The sequence below is a fragment of the Malaya genurostris genome, chromosome 3 (assembly GCF_030247185.1).
Source record: "Malaya genurostris strain Urasoe2022 chromosome 3, Malgen_1.1, whole genome shotgun sequence".
NCBI classification, from domain to species: Eukaryota; Metazoa; Arthropoda; class Insecta; order Diptera; family Culicidae; genus Malaya; species Malaya genurostris.
In genome coordinates this window covers 197,028,700-197,052,379 of record NC_080572.1, presented here as the reverse complement: position 1 = coordinate 197,052,379, position 23,680 = coordinate 197,028,700, and the positions used below count along the sequence as shown (strand labels likewise).

The 23,680-nt window shown below is 36.2% G+C and overlaps 1 protein-coding gene across 3 annotated transcripts in view; it reads right to left on the bottom strand.

The window, feature by feature from the left end:
• Window positions 1-23,680, bottom strand: part of LOC131433908 (uncharacterized) — a 289,089-nt gene that overhangs the window by 62,767 nt on the left and 202,642 nt on the right. For all 3 annotated transcript variants that reach the window (XM_058600522.1, XM_058600521.1, XM_058600523.1), the window contains 3 exons: window positions 20,187-20,230; window positions 13,475-14,672; window positions 6,976-8,172 (listed from right to left, as the gene is read on the bottom strand). In XM_058600522.1, the coding sequence (XP_058456505.1) occupies window positions 6,976-8,172; window positions 13,475-14,503 (2,226 nt within the window). In that variant the 5' untranslated portion in view covers window positions 14,504-14,672; window positions 20,187-20,230. The remainder of the gene's footprint in view (window positions 1-6,975; window positions 8,173-13,474; window positions 14,673-20,186; window positions 20,231-23,680) is intronic.

Below are 23,680 nucleotides of genomic sequence, written 5' to 3'. Positions count from 1 at the left end.
ATGAATAGGTGCCGGAAAATAATGTTTAGGTCGTTTCAAAATCCAAAATGGCGACATCTGGTTTTTTGATATTCTCTGTGAACCACTGCAATTTGAGTATTTTAGGAACGGGTTCGATGAGTCGATGTCGGAAAAGATGTTTGAAATGGTTCTGAAATCCAAGATGGCGACTTTCGGTTTATTTATAATCCTTGAATGTCTTTCCAAAATGGATATTTTCGGAACGAGTTTGATGACTAGGTGCCGGAAAACAATGTTTGGTGTGGTTTCAAAATGCAAAACGGTAGTTTAATAATATTCTGTGAAAACCCTTACAATATAGGTATTTTCAAAACGGATGAGATGTGTAGGTCCCAAAAAAAACTATGTCTGAGATCGATCTAAAATCCAAGATGGCTAGGATTACCACCGGGGATGCATCATCGCCTGACAGTAATTTTGGAGAAAAAAGATCCTGCAGTTAAGGAGAGTTGCTTTATTCAACTATATTTGTTATGCCGCAAATATCATAAAATCATTGTGTTGTAATATTTGATGCCGAAGACGTACTTGAGTGTTCATTACGCCATCTTATTATCACTTTGTTGAGAGTGTATGTTTTCTACTAGGGAATCAAATTACCTGACGATCTACGATGCTACGGAGATGCGCATGATTTTGTCTGAGTGGGTTAATTATGGTTTCGACAATTTTTCATCCGATGGATAATCGGACAGTTAGTGGAGGCATTTGCAGTTATGAGTTCTGATTTCTCATCAGATCGGTAGTTTTATATCGAACATACGTAACATTCACCGAATGTCCATTCAATCCATTCGAAAAAAAGGAATAACCCAAAGAAAAATGTACTTAATGTTGTACTTAATTTCCATCAAATAACTGAAAACCAATCAGGCCTTGGAAAACCATAATGTTTTGATCAAAATTAAATACATACAAAGACATTTTAAGATGTTCTGCCTGCAACCTTTCTTGTACATGCAAAACTTTCTTGTATATGCACTGTAAATCAACGTCTCCATTTTAGAAGCGACTAGCTGTAGTAAACTATAAATTATTAAGTAACTTACTTACAAAATGCAGTCTTTATTTAATCACATTTTCCACTTTATGAAATTTCAATATTGGAATCCCAATGTGATTGTCATATTTGCCACCCGTAACTTATATACAAGAACAATGACAAATAAAATCAGTTTTTATGTTTTATCATATATCTTTATTGAGTGAACTACTGGAACGAAAATATATCAAATATTGCGTGTAGTTTGTGGATGCTTCCTTGTGATATAAAGATATACGGGTAAGATTAAAAATACAACTACCAGAAATATAAACAAAAAAGATGCCCTGCTTAGTTGGATTGTTTTCTGTTATGCAGACTTTTGAAAATCGAGTTTTTCGCAGATTTTCGGTCAAAATTTACAGATTTTTGAAATTGTCGCAACCTTCTTTTTTTGCGTTTAGCGTATCATACTTTATAGAGAAATTGCTGCCAGCAAGACATACGTGCTAACTGCATTTTTTTCGGATATACAGACTTTTGCAACCTTGCCTGAAGATATTTGAAATTTCTACCTGACATCTATGATTCTAGGATAGGATAGGATAATAGAACTATTCCAATGATTGGAGAATATTTTTGCATGCTTAGGTCCCGCGTCTGAAAAAAAATTTCCAATCCCATTTAATCATCTAGCGATTCCCAATCCATCTTTGGTTGGGTATTCATTATAAGTTAAGCTAAGTAATTATAGCTTTACGTTACAACGAATTAAATCAAATGAATCTTCAGGAGTCATCGTCTCGCATTGCGGCCCGGCAAATTTTTTCCCAAGACCGGCAGCCCAGCAGCATCTTCTAGGTCCGACACTGCCGGGCGAGGCTCTTTCAGGTGAAATCCCTAAAGATGACGACTTCCGGTTTATTGTTATTCCGTAACCGACAAACCGCACCCTTCTCAATTTTCTGAGATGGCTGAGGCGATCCAACCGAATTTTTAACTCAGTTGAAGTTTCTATCAGTTGAACAGTCGTTCGCACCGCACGCGAGTAGCTCTTGGCTCCTGGAAATTTTTTCTGGCTACCTAGAGTTTCATTGATTCAAGGCTTCAGTCTTTTTCAAGGCTACCTTAATCACTAACAATCTAACTAACAATTAGTCATCCTGAAGCCTGAAGACTTACAATAAGTCAGCCTTTCTCAAGGCTATACAAAGAGTGATATTCTTTTTCAAGACTAAGAAATTAATCAGCCTTTTTTAAGGCCTAATTACAAAGAATTATACTTCGAACTAATCAGTCTTTATTAAGACAACCACAAAATCAGTCTTTATCAAGACTCAACCAAAGTAAGAGTATATTCGAAGACTAATTTAGCCTAGTTCATTTAATTTCAAATTCCATTCATTTCAAAAATGCCTGCGTCCAACCGGAAAGGCAGCAAGTCTAGTTTTTCCAATAAAATTCACGATCTTCTAGAATCTGAATGTGAAAATAAAAGACAACGGACGGACTTCCCTTCCGTTGATTCTATGCCGTCAATATTTACGAGATTCTTCCTGAATCCGATTGTAGCGACATAGAAGAAAATTCTTCAAAAATTCCCAAAATGGACGCTTGTCGTTCTGGGAAGAAACAACAATCTATGCCACCAGTGACGGTGATGATTTCCGACTTCAAAGTATTCCGTACTGAGCTTTCTTCTTTTCTCCCGGAAGTAAAAGTCTCATTTCAAATCGGACGAAGAGGAGAATGTCGAGTCTTGGTTGATGGATCTTTAAAATGAATTTTATGATTTTCTCAACGTTCACAAAATTCATATTGCCATTGTAACAGAAACTTTTCTTGAACCAAATGTCAAATTGAAAAGCAATCCACATTATGTGGTTCATCGATTTGACAGGTTTACTGGAATGGGTGGTGGAGTTGCCATTTTTGTCCAACTGCAAATTAAACATCGAATTTTACTTTCTTTCAATACTAAAGTTATTGAAAGCTTGGGAATCGAAGTTGAAACTATTCATGGAATTTATTTCATCGCTGGAGCATATTTGCCATTCCAATGCACCGGCGAACAATTAAATTTCTTTAAAGGCGATTTGCAAAAACTCACAAGATATCGACCGAAATTTTTCGTAATAGGGGACTTAAATGCAAAGCATATCTAGTGGAATTGTAGCAAAATAACAGTAATGGAAAGATACTTCATAACCAACTCTCGGCTGTTTACTTCACAGTTCTTCATCCCTGTAATCCGACTTGTTTCTATTCCGTGAAAAACCCGTCTACAATTGATCTGGTTCTAACAGATCAAAGTCACATTTGTAGTGAACCGATTACACATGCTGCCTTTGACTCAGATCATCTTCCTGTAACATTCAGACTTTCCAACGAAGCAATAATTAATCCAATTAGTTCTATATTCAACTATCATAGAGCTAATTGGTTGGATTACAGATCTCACATTGAAAATCATGTGGATTATAATTATTTCAGATAATTCTGCGGACTTCGACACAGCAATAGATAATTTGAATCATTACATTATGGAAGCTAGAAATCTTTCAGTTCCTAAAGCTCAAATTAAATTAAATTCTCCTATCATCGATGACAATCTTTAACTGCTCATTCGGTTGAAGAATGTTCGTCGACGAGAATATCAACGCTCTCGTGATCCTGCTATGAAAAACATAGTTAAGGATTTACAAAAAGAAATTAAACATAGATTGTCCACAATTTAAATTTGAACGTTGTGAGTCCTATTGAAAATGAAGTCTCACTGAAATATGATCATATTTCAACCCAAGTGTTATCACAAGATGACATTATTGAGACGAATTTTGATGAAATTAAATCAATTATTAGGAAACTCAAAAACATGAAGGCTCCTGGTAATGATGGAATTTTTAATATTCTTATTAAAAATCTTCTCGATGTTGCCTTGAGACTCCTGGTTGAAATTTTCAACAAGTGTTTTTCATTAGCTTACTTCCCAAAAAGATGGAAAAACGCTAAAGTAATTCCTATCCTCAAACCTGATAAAAACCCAGCAGAAACATCAAGCTATCGACCAATTAGCTTACTTTCTTCTATCAGTAAACTTTTTGAAAAAATTATCTTGTTGAGAATGATGTCTCATATAAATGAGAATTCAATTTTTTTACCAGAGCAGTTTGGATTTCGTCATGAACATTCAACTACTCATCAACTTGTCAGAGTAACGAACATGATAAAATCAAATAAATCTTCTGGGTTATCCACTGGAGTTGCTCTTCTAGACATAGAAAAAAGCATTGGACAGTGTTTGGCACAAAGGTTTAATAGCAAAAATGTTTGATTTCCAGTTTCCTATTTATTTGATCAAAATGATTCAAAATTATTTAACTGATCGTACTCTTCAGGTTAGCTATCAGAATTGTAAATCTGAATTGCTACCCGTAAGAGCCGGTGTTCCGCAGGGTTCGAGCGTAGCTCCAATCTTGTATAATATTTTCACTTCTGATCTTCCAAATCTACCCGTTGGTTGTCAGAAATCGCTATTCTGTGACGACACAAGTCTGTTAGCCACAGGTAGGAATCTAAGAGTGATCTGCAGTCGCCTACAAAGTAGTTTAAATATTTTCAGTGATTATCTGTCAAAATGGAAAATTTAACCAAATGCTGCAAAAACGCAATTAATTATCTTTCCTCATAAGCCAAGAGCTTCTTTTCTTAAACCAAACAGTAATCACATTCTCAAATTGAATGGCTTGGAATTTGCATGGTCTGATCAAGCTAAATACTTAGGTTTAACGTATGACAAAAAACTCACTTTCAAGGATCACATTGAAGGAATCCATGCAAAGTTTAATAAATATATTAAATGTTTATATCCTCTCATAAACAGAAATTCTAAGTTGAATCGTCAGGTCGGAGGTAGCAGTTCAACAAAAACTGCTACGCACTGATGAGTCTAAGACGAAACGTAAAATCAAGAGAAATTCTAAGCTCTGTTTTAAAAACAAGTTGTTAATTTATAAACAAATTTTCAGACCAGCCATGCTTTATGCAGTACCAATTTGGTCGAGTTGTTGTTCCACCAGGAAGAGAACGCTTCAAAGGATTCAGAACAAAATTCTGAAAATGATTTTGAAGCGTCCTCCCTGGTTTAATACAAATGAGTTACACAGACTCACAAATATAGAACCATTAGATGTAATGTCACATAATATTATATGCAAATTCCGACAAAAATCGATGCAATCTTCAATTGAATCGATTCGCTCTCTGCATTAGTTAGTAAGTTAGTATATAAGTTCCTTTTCCCCATTACACAATACAAGTAGGTTTAGAATTTTCCCTACACAAAAATCTCAGAATTGCAGAAGCAAATGATGTCTTCATGGTAATAACCAAATCATGTATAGAATAGTGGCTGAACACCCTATTAAAATCCTAATAATTAAATTTTAACTCATATTCCAATAAATAGTTATTAGAAAAAAGTTGAAGTTTCTATATGGTTAAAAGTTTTCGTTTCTATGTTTATTTGCCGCCCAATTTTCACAAGATTTATACAGTTTTTAAGGTTTACGGACTTGCGGCAAGTCTCGTAATTATTTTATATATGATTTGTGTGTATCAGACAAAAACTTCGAACGACATCGTGTGAACAGAAAGTTGAAAAAGTTTCATTTAAAAAATAGTGTTTCTTACCCAAAGATATTTGAAAAGGAATTTTAATGTTCCAGTATCATAAAAAAGAGTAATATTCATAGCGGGCATCCCAAAGAATTCATCAAGTCGACAGTTGTTTGGAATAATAGTTTAGTGCATTCAAGTATGAAAGATGAAGTTCGTCCCTATTATACTAAAACCGGTTGCGGTAAGAGTTATTGAAGCGTGACAAATCGTACTAGGAAATTGAAGAGGGTTTGGTTCTTCACGATCATATTGATTAATGACTGTTTTCACGAGAAAATACATAGGTTCAAACTGGTGGAACTATTTGGAGCATTAATACAAAGAAAAAACCTTTTTATAATTGACCTTGTCACCAATCGGAACAAATCACTCATTGTTAAGTAGTGATGAACTGGAGATAATTTCAAGTATAGCCGATTTTTATGCGCAGTGCATCAATGTACCTTCAGCTACCTTCGAATCGGTTCAATGAACGCATGACAACTTAAGCAGTGAGTGAGTGCGAACTATGTCGCTTGCACTTGAATGGTTCACCAGGTAACTTAATAAGTAGGTACTGTTCCTATTACGAATCCGCTAGTGCATGACACTAATTGATGTTGGACATTGGTTTTATAGCAGTCCGAAAAAAAAACGATCACAAACTTGAAAATGTTCACCATGCTTATTCTATGTTTGTTTCGAATGGCACGGTATCAACAGCACAAAGGCGAAAATGAATCCATTACCCTATCGCAACAGCAGCAGCACTAACAACTGCCCGAGCTCGATAGCATCCAATCGATACATAGCTTTCTAACGTCTAAAAGTAACATTCCTAGGTACATGGAAGTATGTTACAAATTACATATATACGTACTAGCTACCATGGTAACCAGTACTCTGAGGCAAGGCAGCAACAACTGCTTTCTCCAGTAGAGCGGAAGAAATTGCCTCTTCGACAGATTATGCAAGCTTATGCGTTCAGTGCAAAGAGAAACCACAAGCGGGATAATGGGGGGAGTTTTGTTTTCTCTGTATCAATGATTTCTTTAATACTTGATTTTATTAATAAAAAAAGCCCTTTGGTTACGCAAACGATAAACCACCAATGGGAGGGAGAATGAACGAATCGTGGGTTCAGTAATGATAGCAACTTGACCATACTATCAATATTGTAATTTTATTTCCACAGCGTGCAGCAGCTTGCCCAAATGCCAGTGCATATCTACGTGGAATGTTGTATCGATCAGTCAGTTAGACTCCGACAATTACGAAATCAGTGTTCAACAATTAAGTAACAGTTGACTTACCTCCGTACAGAACGAACAGCCGCACTGCGCAATTCGCGTGAGATTCTCGGCACGGAACTCCCCGAGGCACAACTTACAGGTGAACTTGACCGTGGGATTGAGCGCTGCGCTGCTTGCCGGTGTCGGGAAAACGAATGGGTTTCCCGGTACGATCGTTGGACTGGGCGGGGCCAGCATCGCAGCTCTCGATGTTACCGATAGTCTACAGCTGGACGACGGTGACGACGAGGATGTTCCCGATGACGCACGGGACACCGACGGGGACGATGAGGAAGCACAGGGCGAAGAAGCTGTCGACGAATTCTCCGAAGAGGTTTTGGTTAGCCGCAGTAAACTGCCGATGGTTTTCCCACTGCCGATGTCTGGCTGCGGTGATGATTGATCAACATTGCCACTGACCGCTACGAAACCTCCATTGGAAAGGTTTAGGGAGTATCGCGAACCGGCGGCCGCGAGAGATAGAAGACTAGAACAACGGGAGCACGTGGCGACCGAAACGCAGTTGCGCAGACGGTTTTGTGCTTTGATGGGTTCCACTGTTTGGGTGGTCGTGGTTAGTGCGAGCACTGTTTCACACTTCCGCAAACCGCCAGGTTTCGAACCCAGCAATGGGAAGGATTTTTGTGGTGCAAGACTGTTACAGCTAACATCCTTTTTCAGTAACGGAACCACTGACCACAGTTTCTGATGAACGGAACTCAGCGAAGTAGTGGAAATATTCAGTCGGCTTCGCGTCATTTCGACCAGATTGTGTTCAGAGGGACTTTTACTAATCCTAATCTCTGGCGATTGTAAAAGTGGGGGTGCAGTTAAGTTTTCCGTAGTGACTAACAGTGGCTGAGGGGGAGGTGCTGGCGGTACCGGCGGTGTTGGTGGTGGTTCCTTCGAAGGCCTCCGTCCGACTAGACTTTTGAGAAATGCTTCCAGCCTGCGTTTCCGAGGCACAGCACTTCCGAGTGATATTGTGTGGGGTCCTTCCGCTATTGGAACAATCGGTGAGGTAGGTGTGCAGCCAGTACCAGTGCGACGACCAGTCTGGCCAACACCACCAACACCTCCTCCAGAAGATATTACTGATGGCTTTAAACCACTAATCTGCGGTGATTGAGGTTCCAGTAACGAAGCGGACTCGTGGGTTCCCCCATTGGCGAGGGCATTCCGTAAACCAGCCAGGTTGTGCACAATCGATGCAAAGTCCTGCAAAAATATAGAAATAAATGAGAAAAATTAGCATTTTGCGATCTTTGAATGTACATTTTAAACAGTCATAAACACAACTGCCATTCTATGTAACGGGTGTTTTTTTGGGGGGTTTGGTATTTTTCAATAAAGATTACTTTATTGTCCGAAAGTTGTTTTGACAGTGTAAAGTGACGTCTCTACTCAGTTTTGTTTGGCAAATCATCATGAACAACGCTTCCAAATCTTGGAAATTGAATTGATACGCCATATTTGGAGCAAACATAATCCACACGTCGCTCAAGAATTACCGATGCATCCCGATAAATGTACTGTTTGTTGCAGTCTATGAACTGGTGGAATCATCGGTCCTTATTTCTTCAAAAATGAGGAAGAATGACGCGTTACCGTGAATTGAAATCGATACAGAACCACCCCGGTAACCAAGAAGCACATACTAATGCCGCAATATGACAGCAAATAATCGCTAATTGGCTTTTCAATCGCACTTGAGACTGAATTAAGGTCGACTTTGGCAAAATATACGGCTACTCATAGATAATGCTTATATATGGCTGGTGTGCACTCTGAAAGCTGAATTCTGATTGGTTTACAACAAATGAGCTTTCATATTGCAGATATAGAGCTTTAAGCATTTTTGAAGCTCATAAAAAGCTAATTTAATGCCATTATTAGTGCTTACTGGTTACCTGGGCATGATCAATGCTTTCTTGTTACCAAATCTTCAAGATAGGGATGTGGACATGTGGTTTGGTTTCAATAGGATGGTACCACTTGTCATACAGCGGCCGAAACAATCAACTTATTGAAAGAACATTCCAACTACAACATTATTTCTAACGGATGAAAAAAAACACTATTTTTGTGATTTTTTTTTTCAAAGCTATCGTTAAAAAATATAAATTCAAATGTTTCGCCTAGTAAAAAAACATTACTCGAACAAAGCTTGGTAATTTTTTCGTGCAAAAACATTGAGAAATACCTCGGTGATGGAGAATTTTTGAGGACGCTTTCTAGAAATCATGATTAGCGGTCTCCACTGTATCTCAACGCAGACTTATAAAAAGTCAACAAATCAAAGCAGTTTAATTATAGTAGATGTTTTTCAAGACCCCTTCATGTTTGTCCCGGGTTGGCGGTTCAATGCATCGGGCACTGGTCTAACAACCAGTTGTCGTACGTTCGAGCCCCGGTTTGGAAGGATTCGAAGTGTCCGTAGGATCGTAGCACTAGCCATGCAATGGTTCTGTACACTATGAATCGGCTGCGAAGTCTGTTGAAATAGAAGGTCAAATTTCACTACAGGAATGTAATACCAAAGCTTAGCTTCATGTTCGTTTGATTTTTTTCTTTGAATTTTTGGTGGCTAAACAACCAATTAAAACTATTTTTTTGCGAAAATATGCGCTATTTTGTAGCTGTACAACCTCCCTAAAGTAACAACAAACCTGTTTTAATCCAACTAGTGGTGTAATGATGCCTTTCTTATATACATAATACTGTGGTATTCTTTTCAAAATGTTTTTCTTCGATTTTTGAAAGAAACCAAGGGATTGTTTGTGCATTAACTAGTATAACCTACAGAATGAAACAGTGCTTTGCTCGTGTAGGTCATCCTCAAAAAAACGAAGTGGGTTCACTATTATATGTAATTCTAGCACCGTAGCCCGAGAACCGGTATAATCGAAGTCGGTTCAGTCGTACAAACTCTACTAGTTTTTATTCAAATTTTGAAGTTTTTATACGATTTTGCCATCGTACTCTAAACGACGGTTGATTTTTTTGTTGAATCCGAAAACATGCAGTAATTTTTGTTAGGATCATAAGACCTAACCTTTTATTTGGACCTAAGATTGAAAATATCGGTTCAGCAAACTCTGAGAAAAGTGAGTGAGATCAACTTTTGAGCATATGACTATTTTCTCCCGTTGTTAATCGAAAACCAGGATAGCCAGAATTGGTTTTTTTAGTTGCCTACTGTTAATGGTATTCGATTTGTGTAGTTTTGAGACCAGTTTAGAAATTTTTTTTTAGTATTTTGTTTCGCCGGTTTAAGTGACGGTGTACAATATTTACCAAACTTTACCCTATAACTCCGGAACCGGAAGTCGGATCCGGATGAAATTCAGGAATTTTTTATGGCACCGTGAAACCTTTCATTTGAATCTAAGTTTGTGGAAATCGGTCAAACCATCACACAGTGATGCCAAGGTGGTATAAAGCAATGATGATGTTTTGCGATTAGTGTGCTATCTAGATAGGAAAGGGCTGCCCCCTGCCCAGAATATTTATAACATATATAACATAAAACACCTATATAAAGGTCGTTATAAAAATCTTTTTATAATATATTAGGCGTTGGAATAAATTAGTAGCGGTTTTTCTGCTAAATTTCATGATTTTTGGTGAGAGTATCATTGCAGTACCGTTTTTCTAAGTATAGTCCATCGTTATGTACCACTTTCTGTCACTTTTCTGGTAAGACTCGAATACCACGTTTGAAAAATTCCTTTTCCTAAGATTCGACGAATGAATCGATCCAATTTTTGGTGGTGTCGTAGTTTTTGAAACTGACTTGACAAGTTATGCGTCATGGATTGGAGCAATGTCTGATAAAAAATGGCGGCTGGGACAAAACTTTTCATTGCAGCGATTACAAAAAAGCTTTTACAACTTTCGAAATATGGAGTCTAGCATTGTCATGAAGCAAAAATACTATGCCATGAAGATCTTCATATTGCGTCCGCTTTTCATAAAATGCTCTGTCCAAACGCAGCAAGTGTAATATGTATATGGAACCAGCGATGGTGTCACCTAATTTGAGTAGCTCATAATAAATAGCGCCCAGTTGACCCCACCACATACACTTTTTCCGTTGTCCGGAACTTTCTTGTAGTCCATATAAAAAAATCCCAAATTTGAACCACGAAAACCACTTTATGCATGTTTGCTCAGAGTCATTTTTTCGTCATTTTTCATTTTACAAAGTTTAATAAGATACCTTAACATAATAAAAATCCACGATTATCAGTAAATCGGTAGTATTCAACCAAATTTTATTTTGTACTTGTGTTTGTGTTCTTTCATAAAGTCTAAAAACTTAAAAAATGCAAAATGCAGAGCATTTTCCAAAAATTATCAATTTTATGAAAAACTTTTTTGATTATTACTTTCCCATCTTTACTCATAGTGCAATAAACTTCATCAGTTGTAAGTTACAACATATCAGAAAATAAGAATATTCAGTTCGGTTTCACATCTCATCCAAGTCAGTCGATAAAACAAAACCGCTTACGTTCGGGACAGAAGAAACCAAGTACAGTATTGTGTAGTGAACAATAGAACGACCTCGAAATAAGTGAACCAAACGAACAAAAGCTACCGCCGGTTCGAAAGAATACAATTATTGTTGACTTCAAGCAGTGCAAAATTCGACCTTCGATACGAGAACTTGAAGGTTTGCTTACGGAGCAAATGCATCTTGACATTAAACGTGTGCATTTACTTCAATGCAATAAGGCAGAAAAATGTTGTTTGCATCCAGTTTTATAAAGAGTTGGATGCAATTCAATTCGTAATAGACAATAATAATGTGCACTATGTGGAGCACGACAACATTAAGTACAACATTCTAGTATATATGAAAGATAGTGCTATAGAAGTGCTTGTGTATGATCTTCCCTCAAGCGTCATCGATTCTTACATTGGCAAAACTTTGTCCCAACACGGAGAGATTCTCTCTATCGAAAAAGAAAAGTAGAAGAACTTTTTTCCCGGTATTCTAAATGGCGTACGTTTGTTACGCATGCGGTTGAAGAGGCCTATACCTTCTTATGTGACTTTCGGTCAGGATACAAGAATCCCGTGCAAATCACTTGTTACCTACGACAATCAGATGGCCACATGTCAATATTGCCAAAAAGCTGTTCACTACGGAAAGCCATGTGATAAACTGAACAAGGAGGCAACTACACCAAAGGACAACGGTTCTTCCTTCACACCAACCCCAAGCAACCCCAGTACACCTGCGACATCCACTAACAACAAATGTCAAAGTGTCTACTGCATTTTTCCAAGCATCATTGTAGTATTCTGATCAGAGCTCTGACTGGACATTGCGAACTCAACCAACCAACTTGGCTACTATTCAGTGTGCTGAGTATTATTCGTGTGATTTGTGTGAATGCGATTACGGTAAATCATATCATCTGTTATGTAACTGTCCCGTATTGACGCAACTACGTATCCGGGTTTTTGGTTCTCCATAGAAGGTTGAATCTGTGTATGGTGAGCTAAAATTCAAGGATATTCTATTGTTTCTCACCCAATCTGATAAGGAGTCAGAGTCAGAGAAGTTCATCGTTCTTCCTGGAGTGAATGAATCCCTTCTGTTTCTACCTCAAAAGGTTTTAGCAGATTGTTCGGCAACCCTTAGTACTGATTTCTGTTTCAACTAGCCGTTTAACTTTTCAATTGAACAGGTTTGGTTAGTTGATAACTGAATACACTGATATTGAGCATACCTGATCTTCTTTCCCGATTCCAGAAGCCGCTTCAAATTATCAGAAACAGCTGGACCGATTTTCACAAGTTTAGATTTAAATGAAAGATATTATGCTCCCATAAGTAAGTGTAGAATTTTGGCCCAATCCGACTTCCGGTTCCGAAATTATTGGGTTAAGTGTATATGAAATTGCAACCCGTAATTTAGAGCAATAATGCAAAAAAAGGAAAAAAATTATCTAAATTTGACTCAAAATTGATTCAATTTGTAGGTTGTGTTAGTTGCTGATCAAATTCATTTTTTCAGATTTCCTTATACCTATATATTTCATCATGTAGATGGCATTATCATGAGACTTTATAAAGTATCCTGCTTTGTCCCCTACATGAGGCAAAACGGGACGAAACTTTTTTTTAAATCCTTCCGAACAATTCCTGAACGGAACGAATTTTGAAGATGAAAATAGTTTTTAGTCGATTCATTGCACACCAAAGACAGCGCAAATTTTTAATTGCAAAAAATATTTCATAACTTTGATTGTTCTAATTCTACAGTTCTAAAATAAGCTTTTAATTCTACAGTTCTAAAATAAGCTCGTACAATAATCAATTTTTGAGTACATATGCACCTAAAATGAAATGCACACAATTGAACTATATTTTCCGTATGACCAATGGTGCCTTTTAGTTTCGGTTGCATTGTGCCCAGTTCGCCCAATTTCCAGCAAATTCACCAGAACGTACACAGAACGACAGTAAGATGTGAAAAAAAAACAACAACAACACATTAACATACCTTTCTAGAATCCTGGCCTCGTTCGTCCTCCAACAGCAAGTCGTAACCGGGTGCGTTCCAAGAGTGCCTGAAATTAGTTCGCCCTTTCCGTTCCTCGCCAACACCGTCTCCCGTTTCCTCCGGAATGGTCGACGTGGATGTCGCCACGGTGCCACTCCACTCAGCCGATTCGACTGGCCACTGCAGACTCCTCCGTTTGTAGAGCTTCTCTTCTACAGACTCCAGCTTAGTGCCACCCCGGTACCGTGCCGGGTGGTAAACTCTTCGACGAACCTTACTATCTATGCCACTATCACAACTTTCGAACCTCACAACCTCAGTGGAAAGTTCTTCTTGCACAGAATCACACTGCTGCTGCTCTTCTTCGTCTTCTTCAGCAGCAATACCAATCACCTCTTCTCTGTTACCCAGAAGGGGTAAACTGTCATTCGTATGTAACGCTAGTTGCTCAAATTGATTCACAATGATATTTTTTCGAGGCACAACCACCTCGTTGGGAAACTCTTGGACACTGATTTCCACTCGTTTGAACTTCGCCTGCGGTGGAGGATTTATGCTGTGCGATTCTCCACAGTGCACCTTTGTGTAACCACTAATGCTACTACTATCACTAGAGACCCGTTTCAATTTAATCAGCTTGTTAACGGAACTGAACGTATCGCATAGCGAGCTACGATTCCACTTTCGGTTTTGAATTAGATTCAAACTATCACAATCATTATTTTCGCACGGTGCACAGGCGCCACCCGTCAGTAGATCTTCACCGAAGTTTCCCTCACTGGTGGGACACTTTTCTGCACAATTGTCACCACTTCGTTTGAAGCTCAGATTTTTCACCAGCAGTCCACTCAAATCGCTATGCAGAGTCTTCAACGAGGGCGAACGGACGCCACCCACCACGGGCGGGGTGAGATTCGGATGATGATCAACAACCGGCGAGGGGGAGATTTTCGAGCGCAAAACAACGACCTGCGGTGCGGGGGGTGCTTGGGGCGACGGTGGCCCGGTAGGTACTATTGTCGATGTCATTGTGGTTACTGCTCTGGACGAACGGAAATAAGGCCACCGCAGCGTTCCGGCTGATGCTGCTAATGGTTCGGTTGTTTGTCACACGCACTGAAGTTGCTGGGTTGGAACGGCGAATCGACTGTGAAATCACTGGCACGGAAAATGAGCGGTAGCCGCCCCTTTGTCTAGCCTAGAAAGACGGAAAAATATTGAACGACTATTAATTACGGTTGGTTTGAGAGTGGGTTTCTACATTTGAGTAAAAGTAATGTTATAAAATGGAATCGATTTTACGGTAGTTTTAGTGTGCTCTCGTAATTATTCCGAACAATTACCATAATTGATAGGAATCAAACTGCAAAGAGCATATAATTAGTATACAAAAAGAGAGCGAATAGTTTCGCCAAAAGTCGTTTCACCGAATGGGTCATTTTACTTAATTTTTGAATATTATAAAACGACTCGACTATTGAACTCGAGTCTTGCGGTCTCTTACTTAAGAATGACTGTTTTATTGCGCTATATTTCGACTGCTGAGGTGGATTTAAACGAATTTCAAGAGCATTAGCATTAGAGACCGCCCGAGTCTTGCAACTGTGTTATTGATTAGAACCAACTAAGGTAGCGGAATGTTTTACCTTTATATATATATATATATATATATATATATATATATATATATATATATATATATATATATATATATATATATATATATATATATATATATATATATATATATATATATATATATATATATATATATATATATATATATATATATATATAGGTATAGAATTCGCTCAAACTTTAGAAAAATTTTCCGAGGCCCGGAGGGCCGAATGACATATACCAATCGATTCAGCTCGACGAAATGAGCAAATGTCCGCGCGCGTGTGTGTGTGTGTGTGTGTGTGTGTGTGTGTGTGTGTGTGTGTGTGTGTGTGTGTTGTCAACTAAGAGGTCGAGATCTCAGAGATGGCTGACCCGATTTTGATCAAACTAGTCGCAAATGAAAGGTCTCCCCGTCACCCTGAACGCTATTGAATGGTTTTGAGATCGGATGTTTACTTTTTGAGTTATACGAAGTTTTATGTCAAAATTTTCAGTTTTTCGACAATATCTGTCTCAATTGACCTTGAAAACAGAATATATTTTCAGACTTAGATTCCGCACGGTAATACCTATCCAACAAGCCATAGATTGTTAAAATCCGTTCATTTTTAACGGATATATCGAAATTTTTGTGTAAGCGACTTTTTCCCCTATTCCAGCAGTAGAAGTTTTGAGCGCTATCTGGCGAAGAAATGCTTGGGAGCAACATAAAACACGATTTTTATACTGTCACATACATTTGTTTCTAAGAACCCAAAAAACTGGGTACAGCATGATATTTTGCCTCGGACCGATTTTAGCACGGTTCGTTTTTGGCAACTTAATTCTTCGAATATGACATAAATAAACTAGATGATGGTAGCATTTTCTAGTTGATAACAATTCCATGATTATATTGATTTAAACTACTTACAGCAATAAGTGCTACATAACAGCCATATACCATTCGAATCAGTTCGTCGAGATCAGCAAATGCGTGTGTGACAAATAATTTCACTCAATTTTCTCGGAGATGACTCAACCGTTTTCTACAAACTCCGATTTATATGAAAAGTCGTATGCTCTCAAACAAGGTTCCTGAATTACGTTTGGTTCCGACCTCTGGTTCCGGAGCTACATGAGGACGTATGAAACGAGATTAAAATTGGTAACTCATTTTTCTCGTAAATGGCTGAACCGTTTTAAGATTCAAATGAAGTCTAAGAATTATTTAAGATTCAAATGAAAAGTCTTTAGATTCTATAAGACATCTTGCTTTTCAGTCAGATCCAACTTCCGGTTTCGGGGATACAGGGTGATTAGTATAAAAATCTTTATTCCACCTAAATTAATCAGGTTTATCGGGTTAGCAGATTTGGATAGTCGATAACCAAATAAACTTATTTCATTTTTGGTTGTATTCAGTTTTCGTTTCGGAAGGCACCCAAAAATTTAATTCGCACTACGATTCCTCAAAGATGTCTACATTGATTTTCAAACATTTTGAAACAAATGTGAACTATACAGCTACTCAGGTGAATTTGTCTGACTTCAGCTACACCGAATTTTGAATTCCGGTTCCAGTATCGAATCGCTTCTCAAAGCTCTATCGTTTTCTCAAAAAAAGCCAAATCGACAAAGACAAAATTAATTAATTTTATCCAATTCTGACTTCCGATTCTGCAATTAAGGATGATGAATTTTTAAAATTCAAACCGATATAGAAGATGACAATCCCGAAAATCTCTAAAGTTGGACACAAAACTATAGCAATTTACTTTTCTTTACGTTTCGTCTTAGACTCGTCAGTGCAGAGCAGTTCAAATTGAACTGCTTATTGCAAACTTAAACAGTTCAATTTGAACCGCTAAGCAGACGTAAAGTTAATGCTACTTGCAAAACACTTATCATTTGGTACCGAAGTACCACGTCTTTCCTGACGTGCCGAACGAAAACGTTGTTTTCGGCATATACTGGCCGATGCAGGTATGGTCATTTAGGGGTTAGCCTATGTTTGTGCTTTATTTGTCATATGGCCATACGAATCGGTTTGGGTTATGCTGGTTCCTGAATTCCGGCTCTGGAAGTACCTTAAATTACCGTAAACTTTAAAGTAGAACTTACTTCGACATCTCATGGAATGTTTAATCGATTGTCACACTTTTAGATTCAAATTGGATCCGATTTGGATTAATAAAAAAAGGTATCATCTCACTGCTAGGTGGATTAAGCACGTTTTTCAAATCTGATCAGTATATTATGAATCTGTGAATTATTATCAGATTATTCTGTGAACCTGTCATCTTTGGAGACAGCAATTTGTTTTTAACTGCCATAAGCATAAACCACTGAAGCTTCTTCTGAAGTTATGCATACAAGCTCTCACCGAACCAAGCGTGACAGAGAGAACAACAAATCTCAGAGCTGAGCTGAGCAATTTTCTCTCTCTTCTTGAACCTGTGCAGTAACTCATGTGCACGAAAGAGATATTAACACTTGAATTTGTGCACGGAACGACCGAAATTAGCTCTGCGCCTAATTCGTATTACTGTTTTTGAATTAGTTGATTTTAACAACAAAATTTCCAAAATAACTATAAAATTAGTTAAAATTGAGAATTTACTTTGCTGAAAAAACTCTTATTTTTAGAGAATGTGTTTAGTTGGTGAATATCCTGGACTCAAACCAGCAATATTTCAATCCAACACGAAATTCTCATTGACAACTAATTTTGTTATTAAAATCAGAAAATTTGTTTCTATTTATCTATCACCATCATTATTGAAGGACAGCACAAAAAAACCAAAACTGAAATGGGTATTATTAACAAGTTTATTAGCCAAAAACTCATGAGAAGTGTCAAAGCAAAACAATCCATTAAAAAGCTAAAAAGGACAGTCTTATTGAAACTGCTTGAACATTGTTTTGATGTTTTTCGCATGTGTTCGATATATCTTTATTTAAATTTCTAAACCGATATGTAAAAATGTCGTAAACTGTTAGTGGAAATCGTATTTATTCAGAATTTGTGCGCACTTGAAGCGATTGTGCGTAATAATGTTTTTACGCGGAACAGTGAAGTGAATTTCGAATGTTTCACTCTAATTGTGATGAAGTTTTTTTGTATCTTCAAACCTTCCGAGCTGCGCCGTCCGGTGTACTATTTGTATTCGGTTTTTGTTTTCCGAGTGCTCAAAGTTTTCAGTGAGAATGAAGAAAACAGTGATTTAGAAGAAAAAAAATTCAAAAAGATGTTTACGTTTCGTTTATGTCTTTTTCTCCAACACAACATCGTATTTATACCTGCCAATATAGAAAAGACGACCGCGTCTGAATTTTTTTCGGCAGTAGTGTGCCATCTAGTGGCTAGTAGTCATTAAGGTGTTACCGTTTCGGTGACAGGGCGCCATATAGCTGCAGATTGCAGAAGCCAATTCAATCATTCATATTGGTTGAAAACAACATTATATTTCTTCAATTCAACTAAAAAATTAGTTGACTGGGTATGAAGTGTGCCTTAGCTAAGAAATGACAGTACGTTTAATTTGTGAATTCAACTAAAAAAAATAGTCATTTCAACAAATATTTTATTATTATTAAGGGAATGAGAATGAAAAATCTAAATCAGCAGAAGTAAGATTTTTTTAGTTGTCTCAACAAATAACTAACTAAAATCAGCAAATCAACTAAATTTTTCGCGAAAATGCTGATTTCGGTCGTTCCGTGTGCATATTGTGCTGTGAACAAAATCGCTTATTATTTTCTATTCTGACCCGATTTCATCGAAAAAACAATCTTAAAAATAATATAATGCGGATGTATATGCGGCAGTTAATTCCATCAATTTTCCACTGGTAAAAATATTATTCTATTGTTTTTAAAAGAGATTGACTGTCACCTGTAATTCGGTGTCGTAAGCATCGGCCACCATCGGCAATCAGAAATCACATCTGTCTACGTTTAGTAGTTTTCCTGATTTACCGAAAGCTATATTTTGTGGCTTAGTTAGCATAGAACGAGCATTAGGAGAAAGTAACTCGATTGATACACCGATTGAGCATAATTGTGCAATTTTCTTAAGTAATAATCAATGACGAAACTAGAGAAGAAAAGTTGAAGAAAAGCATTCGGAATTTCTAATGCATTCAAATTGCATTCATTCATTCGTTTCTCAAAGCTCAATCGTTTTCTCAAAAAAAGCCAAATCGAATTTCAAACACAAAAATTCAAATTAAAATAAATCCAATTTTATCCAATTCTGACTTCCGATTCTGGAATTACAGGATGTTGAATTTTTAAAATTCAAAGCGATATAGAAGATGGCAATCCAGAAAATCTTTAAAGTTGGACTCAAAAATATTGTAATTTATTCGTCATATGGCCATACGAATCGGTTTGGGTTATGCTGGTTCCTGAATACCGGCTCTGGAAGAACCTTAAATTACCGTAAACTCTAAAGTGGAACTTACTTCGACATATCATGGAATGTTTAATCGATTGTCCCACTTTTAGATTCAAATTCGATCCGATTTGCAGTTTCGACATTACAGAGTAAAGAGTGATTAAAATCTCAAATTGTCGCTTAAAACTACGGCCATTAAAATAATGTCATGAAAACTGAAATGTAAAAGAAAATTTTTGAATAGAATACCACAATATTATACTTGAGAAAGGCATCATTTCACCACTAGTCTGATATCGATAAATAATAATTTGATCCCTTTCCATGTTTACAGAGGAATGCGGCTTTGAATCGCTTCACTTACTTAACACTTCTTTTGGAATATCGATTAAATTTTGATCATTTGAAAGAGTACTAAGATCAATTTTAATCGACGCCGTAACTCTTCGTCGGCACGATCATGTCACGAGAAATAGAGAGAATTCTGAATACCAGACTGTTAGTGATTCGATGTCGACATTATCTATACAACATTTTCCACAAAGTTCCCTATAAAAATTATTTTCATTTTTCTTGAATATTTCAATTTTCAATGTTCTTGTTCTACTAACACATTGTTTTAGATTTTTTTAAAGTTGTTGACTACTTGTTGTTTCACGAATACCAGACGCTGAACAAATAAAAATGATGTTTCATAACCCAACTTACCATTTTGTAAGCAACCCGAAATGGTCCTTGGAGAAGAATTTAGTCTGAAAAAAAAGAAAAGATAAATTGGTTAGATAAACATACTGGAATATTTTTATAATTTAAATAATTTTCCTAAATTCTTTTCGGAAAAGTATATCATTGAATTTTTTGATTCATCGTACCCCACCCAAATTATTAGATTCTTTGATCTACGAGCAAACAGCGGACCTATAAGCGTTTAAATTAGATAAGTTTCATAGCTATTGTTAACAAGAAATGCTCAACTTTGAAGTATTATATGACAATCAGTCGTAACACAATCAATTGTGCGATAATCAGTATGAAGTGTAATAGTTATATAAATTCGAATAGTTACATGTTTAAACTTTCTTCATAGGTTTTCCTGTTTTTGCTTTCACCATAACGTATACGAGTTTTTTTTTTCCAGTTCAAGGAATAATCATCGAAGTTTCAGTGAAATGTTCATAACTTTCAATTGTCCCACTGCATGTGTCAAACTACATTATTCAGTTTGAGGAAAGAATGTTGCACTCAATACGACGTCGTTGGTTAGATAACGAAAAAGATAGTAGTAGAGAAGAAGTTTGGCTGTGCTGCGGCGAAATTTCCGGAAACCGCTGATAGCTATATATTAAAGACGAAATAAAAAAAAATCTGCATGTCTTCTCGCTGGATGCACGGATTGAGCCAAATACCCGAGCAGGGTACAAAAATGCAATATGAAACCGCATGAAAGAGAACGAAATAAAATAGGTCAACACTCAGAATAAAACTGAAATATTTTGTTTATTTATCTATTTATGTATGATTCATTGTTTATCTATTTATTTATGATTTATTTATCGATATTTTCAGATCGACACAATGCTTATAAACAAGAGGGTGTTATCCAGAAAAAATGAAACGCACATATTCACTCGCAATAAATAAACCAATTATTGGATTTTCTTGAAATATTCAGGGAAATATATTGTGTCATTCAATTTCGTCTCAAAACTTGATCCTTCCTTCTTACTTCCCCTACAAAATTTTGAAAAATTGATTTTCCCTTAGTATCTAGTGTAGTTGTAGGATGCAAGATAAGGCCAAAACCGAATCGATCCATTGTGATTCCTTTTGGGTGAAAAAAGGCGTTTAAGGAACTCTTCCGCGTAAATCGCATCGTTGATTATTCCGAAAGTAGTGAAGGATGCACTTATTTTTCACCACATCTGCATATCGCTTGCCACTTCAAAGTTTCCAGATGCGGGTTTTCGCAGTGAAGTTTTGTTTTTCATTTCAGTTTGAGGCACATTTAACTCAGCACGAATTTTTTAATGAAATGAACAAATCTTCGATAAATCGATTCATTGCGATAGTCTTCATTGAGGTAATTGTATGTATGTATGTATGTGTGAAGCCACCATCAGTTCAAGGCATTACCAATGTATGCGGGTAGACTTACAGTAGATCCGAATTTGATTATCAGATAGCTTTCTTATAACTGCTGTTAAGAAGGCCAAAATGGTTTTTGAGGACCCGGCGCCTTCCAGCAAGAACATCCGGCCATATAATAAAGAATTTCGCTGTACCAGCTTAAACCCGCCTGATGGTTTGTTTGTTAGAAGGGTGCGTCTTACTCATTTCAGACCTTCAGGGAGAAACATAAAGCTTCCCCCACGTGACTCAGGTTGGCAATCCACTCCATCATCCAGTCATTCACTTGTAAGATACCCTGATACACTCCCTGCCTCTCTCCGTTGTCGATATAATTGAGCATAATACAATAAATTATAATATAACATAATATAATATAGTATAATATAATATAGAAAAATATAATATAATACAATACAATATAATATGGTATAATTCAATGAACATAATACAATATAATAGAATATAATATAATACAATTCCATATAACATGATATAATATAATATAACTACAGAGAACAGTCATCCAGTAAAAATTTTTTCAAAAAGCTAAGTAAATCATACAAGTGAATATCCGTTAAAAATCACCGTTGCACACGAGTTTGCACGTATGAATGTCTGTTGGATATCTGTTCTTTGTGATATAACATAATATAAAATAATATAACATGATGTAATAAAATACAATCTAACACAATACATATACTTATAATATAATATAATATAATATAATATAATATAATATAATATAATATAATATAATATAATATAATATAATATAATATAATATAATATAATATAATATAATATAATATAATATAATATAATATAACATAATATAATATAATACAATATAATATGATATAATGCAATGCAGTATAATCGACGGTATAATACCATACAACATAATATAACATAACAAAACATAATATAAGGAGATAATATGTGAAATAATATGCTATGATACAATATATAACAGTTGATGTCACAGTGTAAGTTATGCTATTCTTTCGTCGCATTACTGCAGGAAATATAATATTTCTTTTTTAATAATAATAATAATAATAATAATAATAATAATAATAATAATAATAATAATAATAGTAATAATAATAATGATAATATTGATAATAATAACAATAATAATAATAATAATAATAATAATAATAACAATATATAATACAATGAAATATAATTCAATTCAATATATAACAAATAATGCAACAAACAACAGAACCACATGTTGCAATATACTATGATAAATATTGCACTTTAGGATGGGCTTCAAACTACAAGCCATTTCGCACCCTCTCATTCTGCTACTAACGCAGAAGGCGATAACACCCAGTCGACGCCGTTCTATTGACCAAATGTCATCATAGACACACGGGGAGGCATGAGATAGGAACTTGTGAGGACTTAGTTATCTCACCATTTGACGACCTAGTCTTCATTGAGGTAATTAGGGTTCCAAACTACCGAGTAATACTCGAGGCTTGAGAAAACTAGTAAACAGTATAAGAAATGAGCTTCGTCGCTGAACACAATTTTTCGATGAACACTCTCTTAAGTGAACATTAATTTTGATAGTTAAATTCAATTGTTTTGCATGCGTTGTTCGTTCATAAGTCGATTCATGATTAAATTCTAGACCAAACTGAACAAGTTTGGCAATGACACAAAACACGATTCACGCGTGATCTGTCAAAAACAGTGTTGCAAAAAATATACCAGCAAAAAATCACCCTTTGCAACTTTCATTTACAAAACGCTTTTACTCGGAGTGGATCAACCTTGAAATCGAAAATCTCAAATTGGTTGGGACGAAAAGAAACCAGTCACATTTCGACGCAGGAAACAATCAGTCATGACCATAATCAGTCAATATTGTGGATAAATGAAATTTTTGGCCTTACTGATATCTTACACGAAAAATATCATTTCGACTCAGAATTATGTGATTTTGTTAAAGAAATCTTAAAAAAGATGAGAAAATATATGTGAGATAAAATGGCATTGTTTTTGTGTAAAGACCAATATTTAAATAAATAAAAAAACATTTCACTCATAATCTG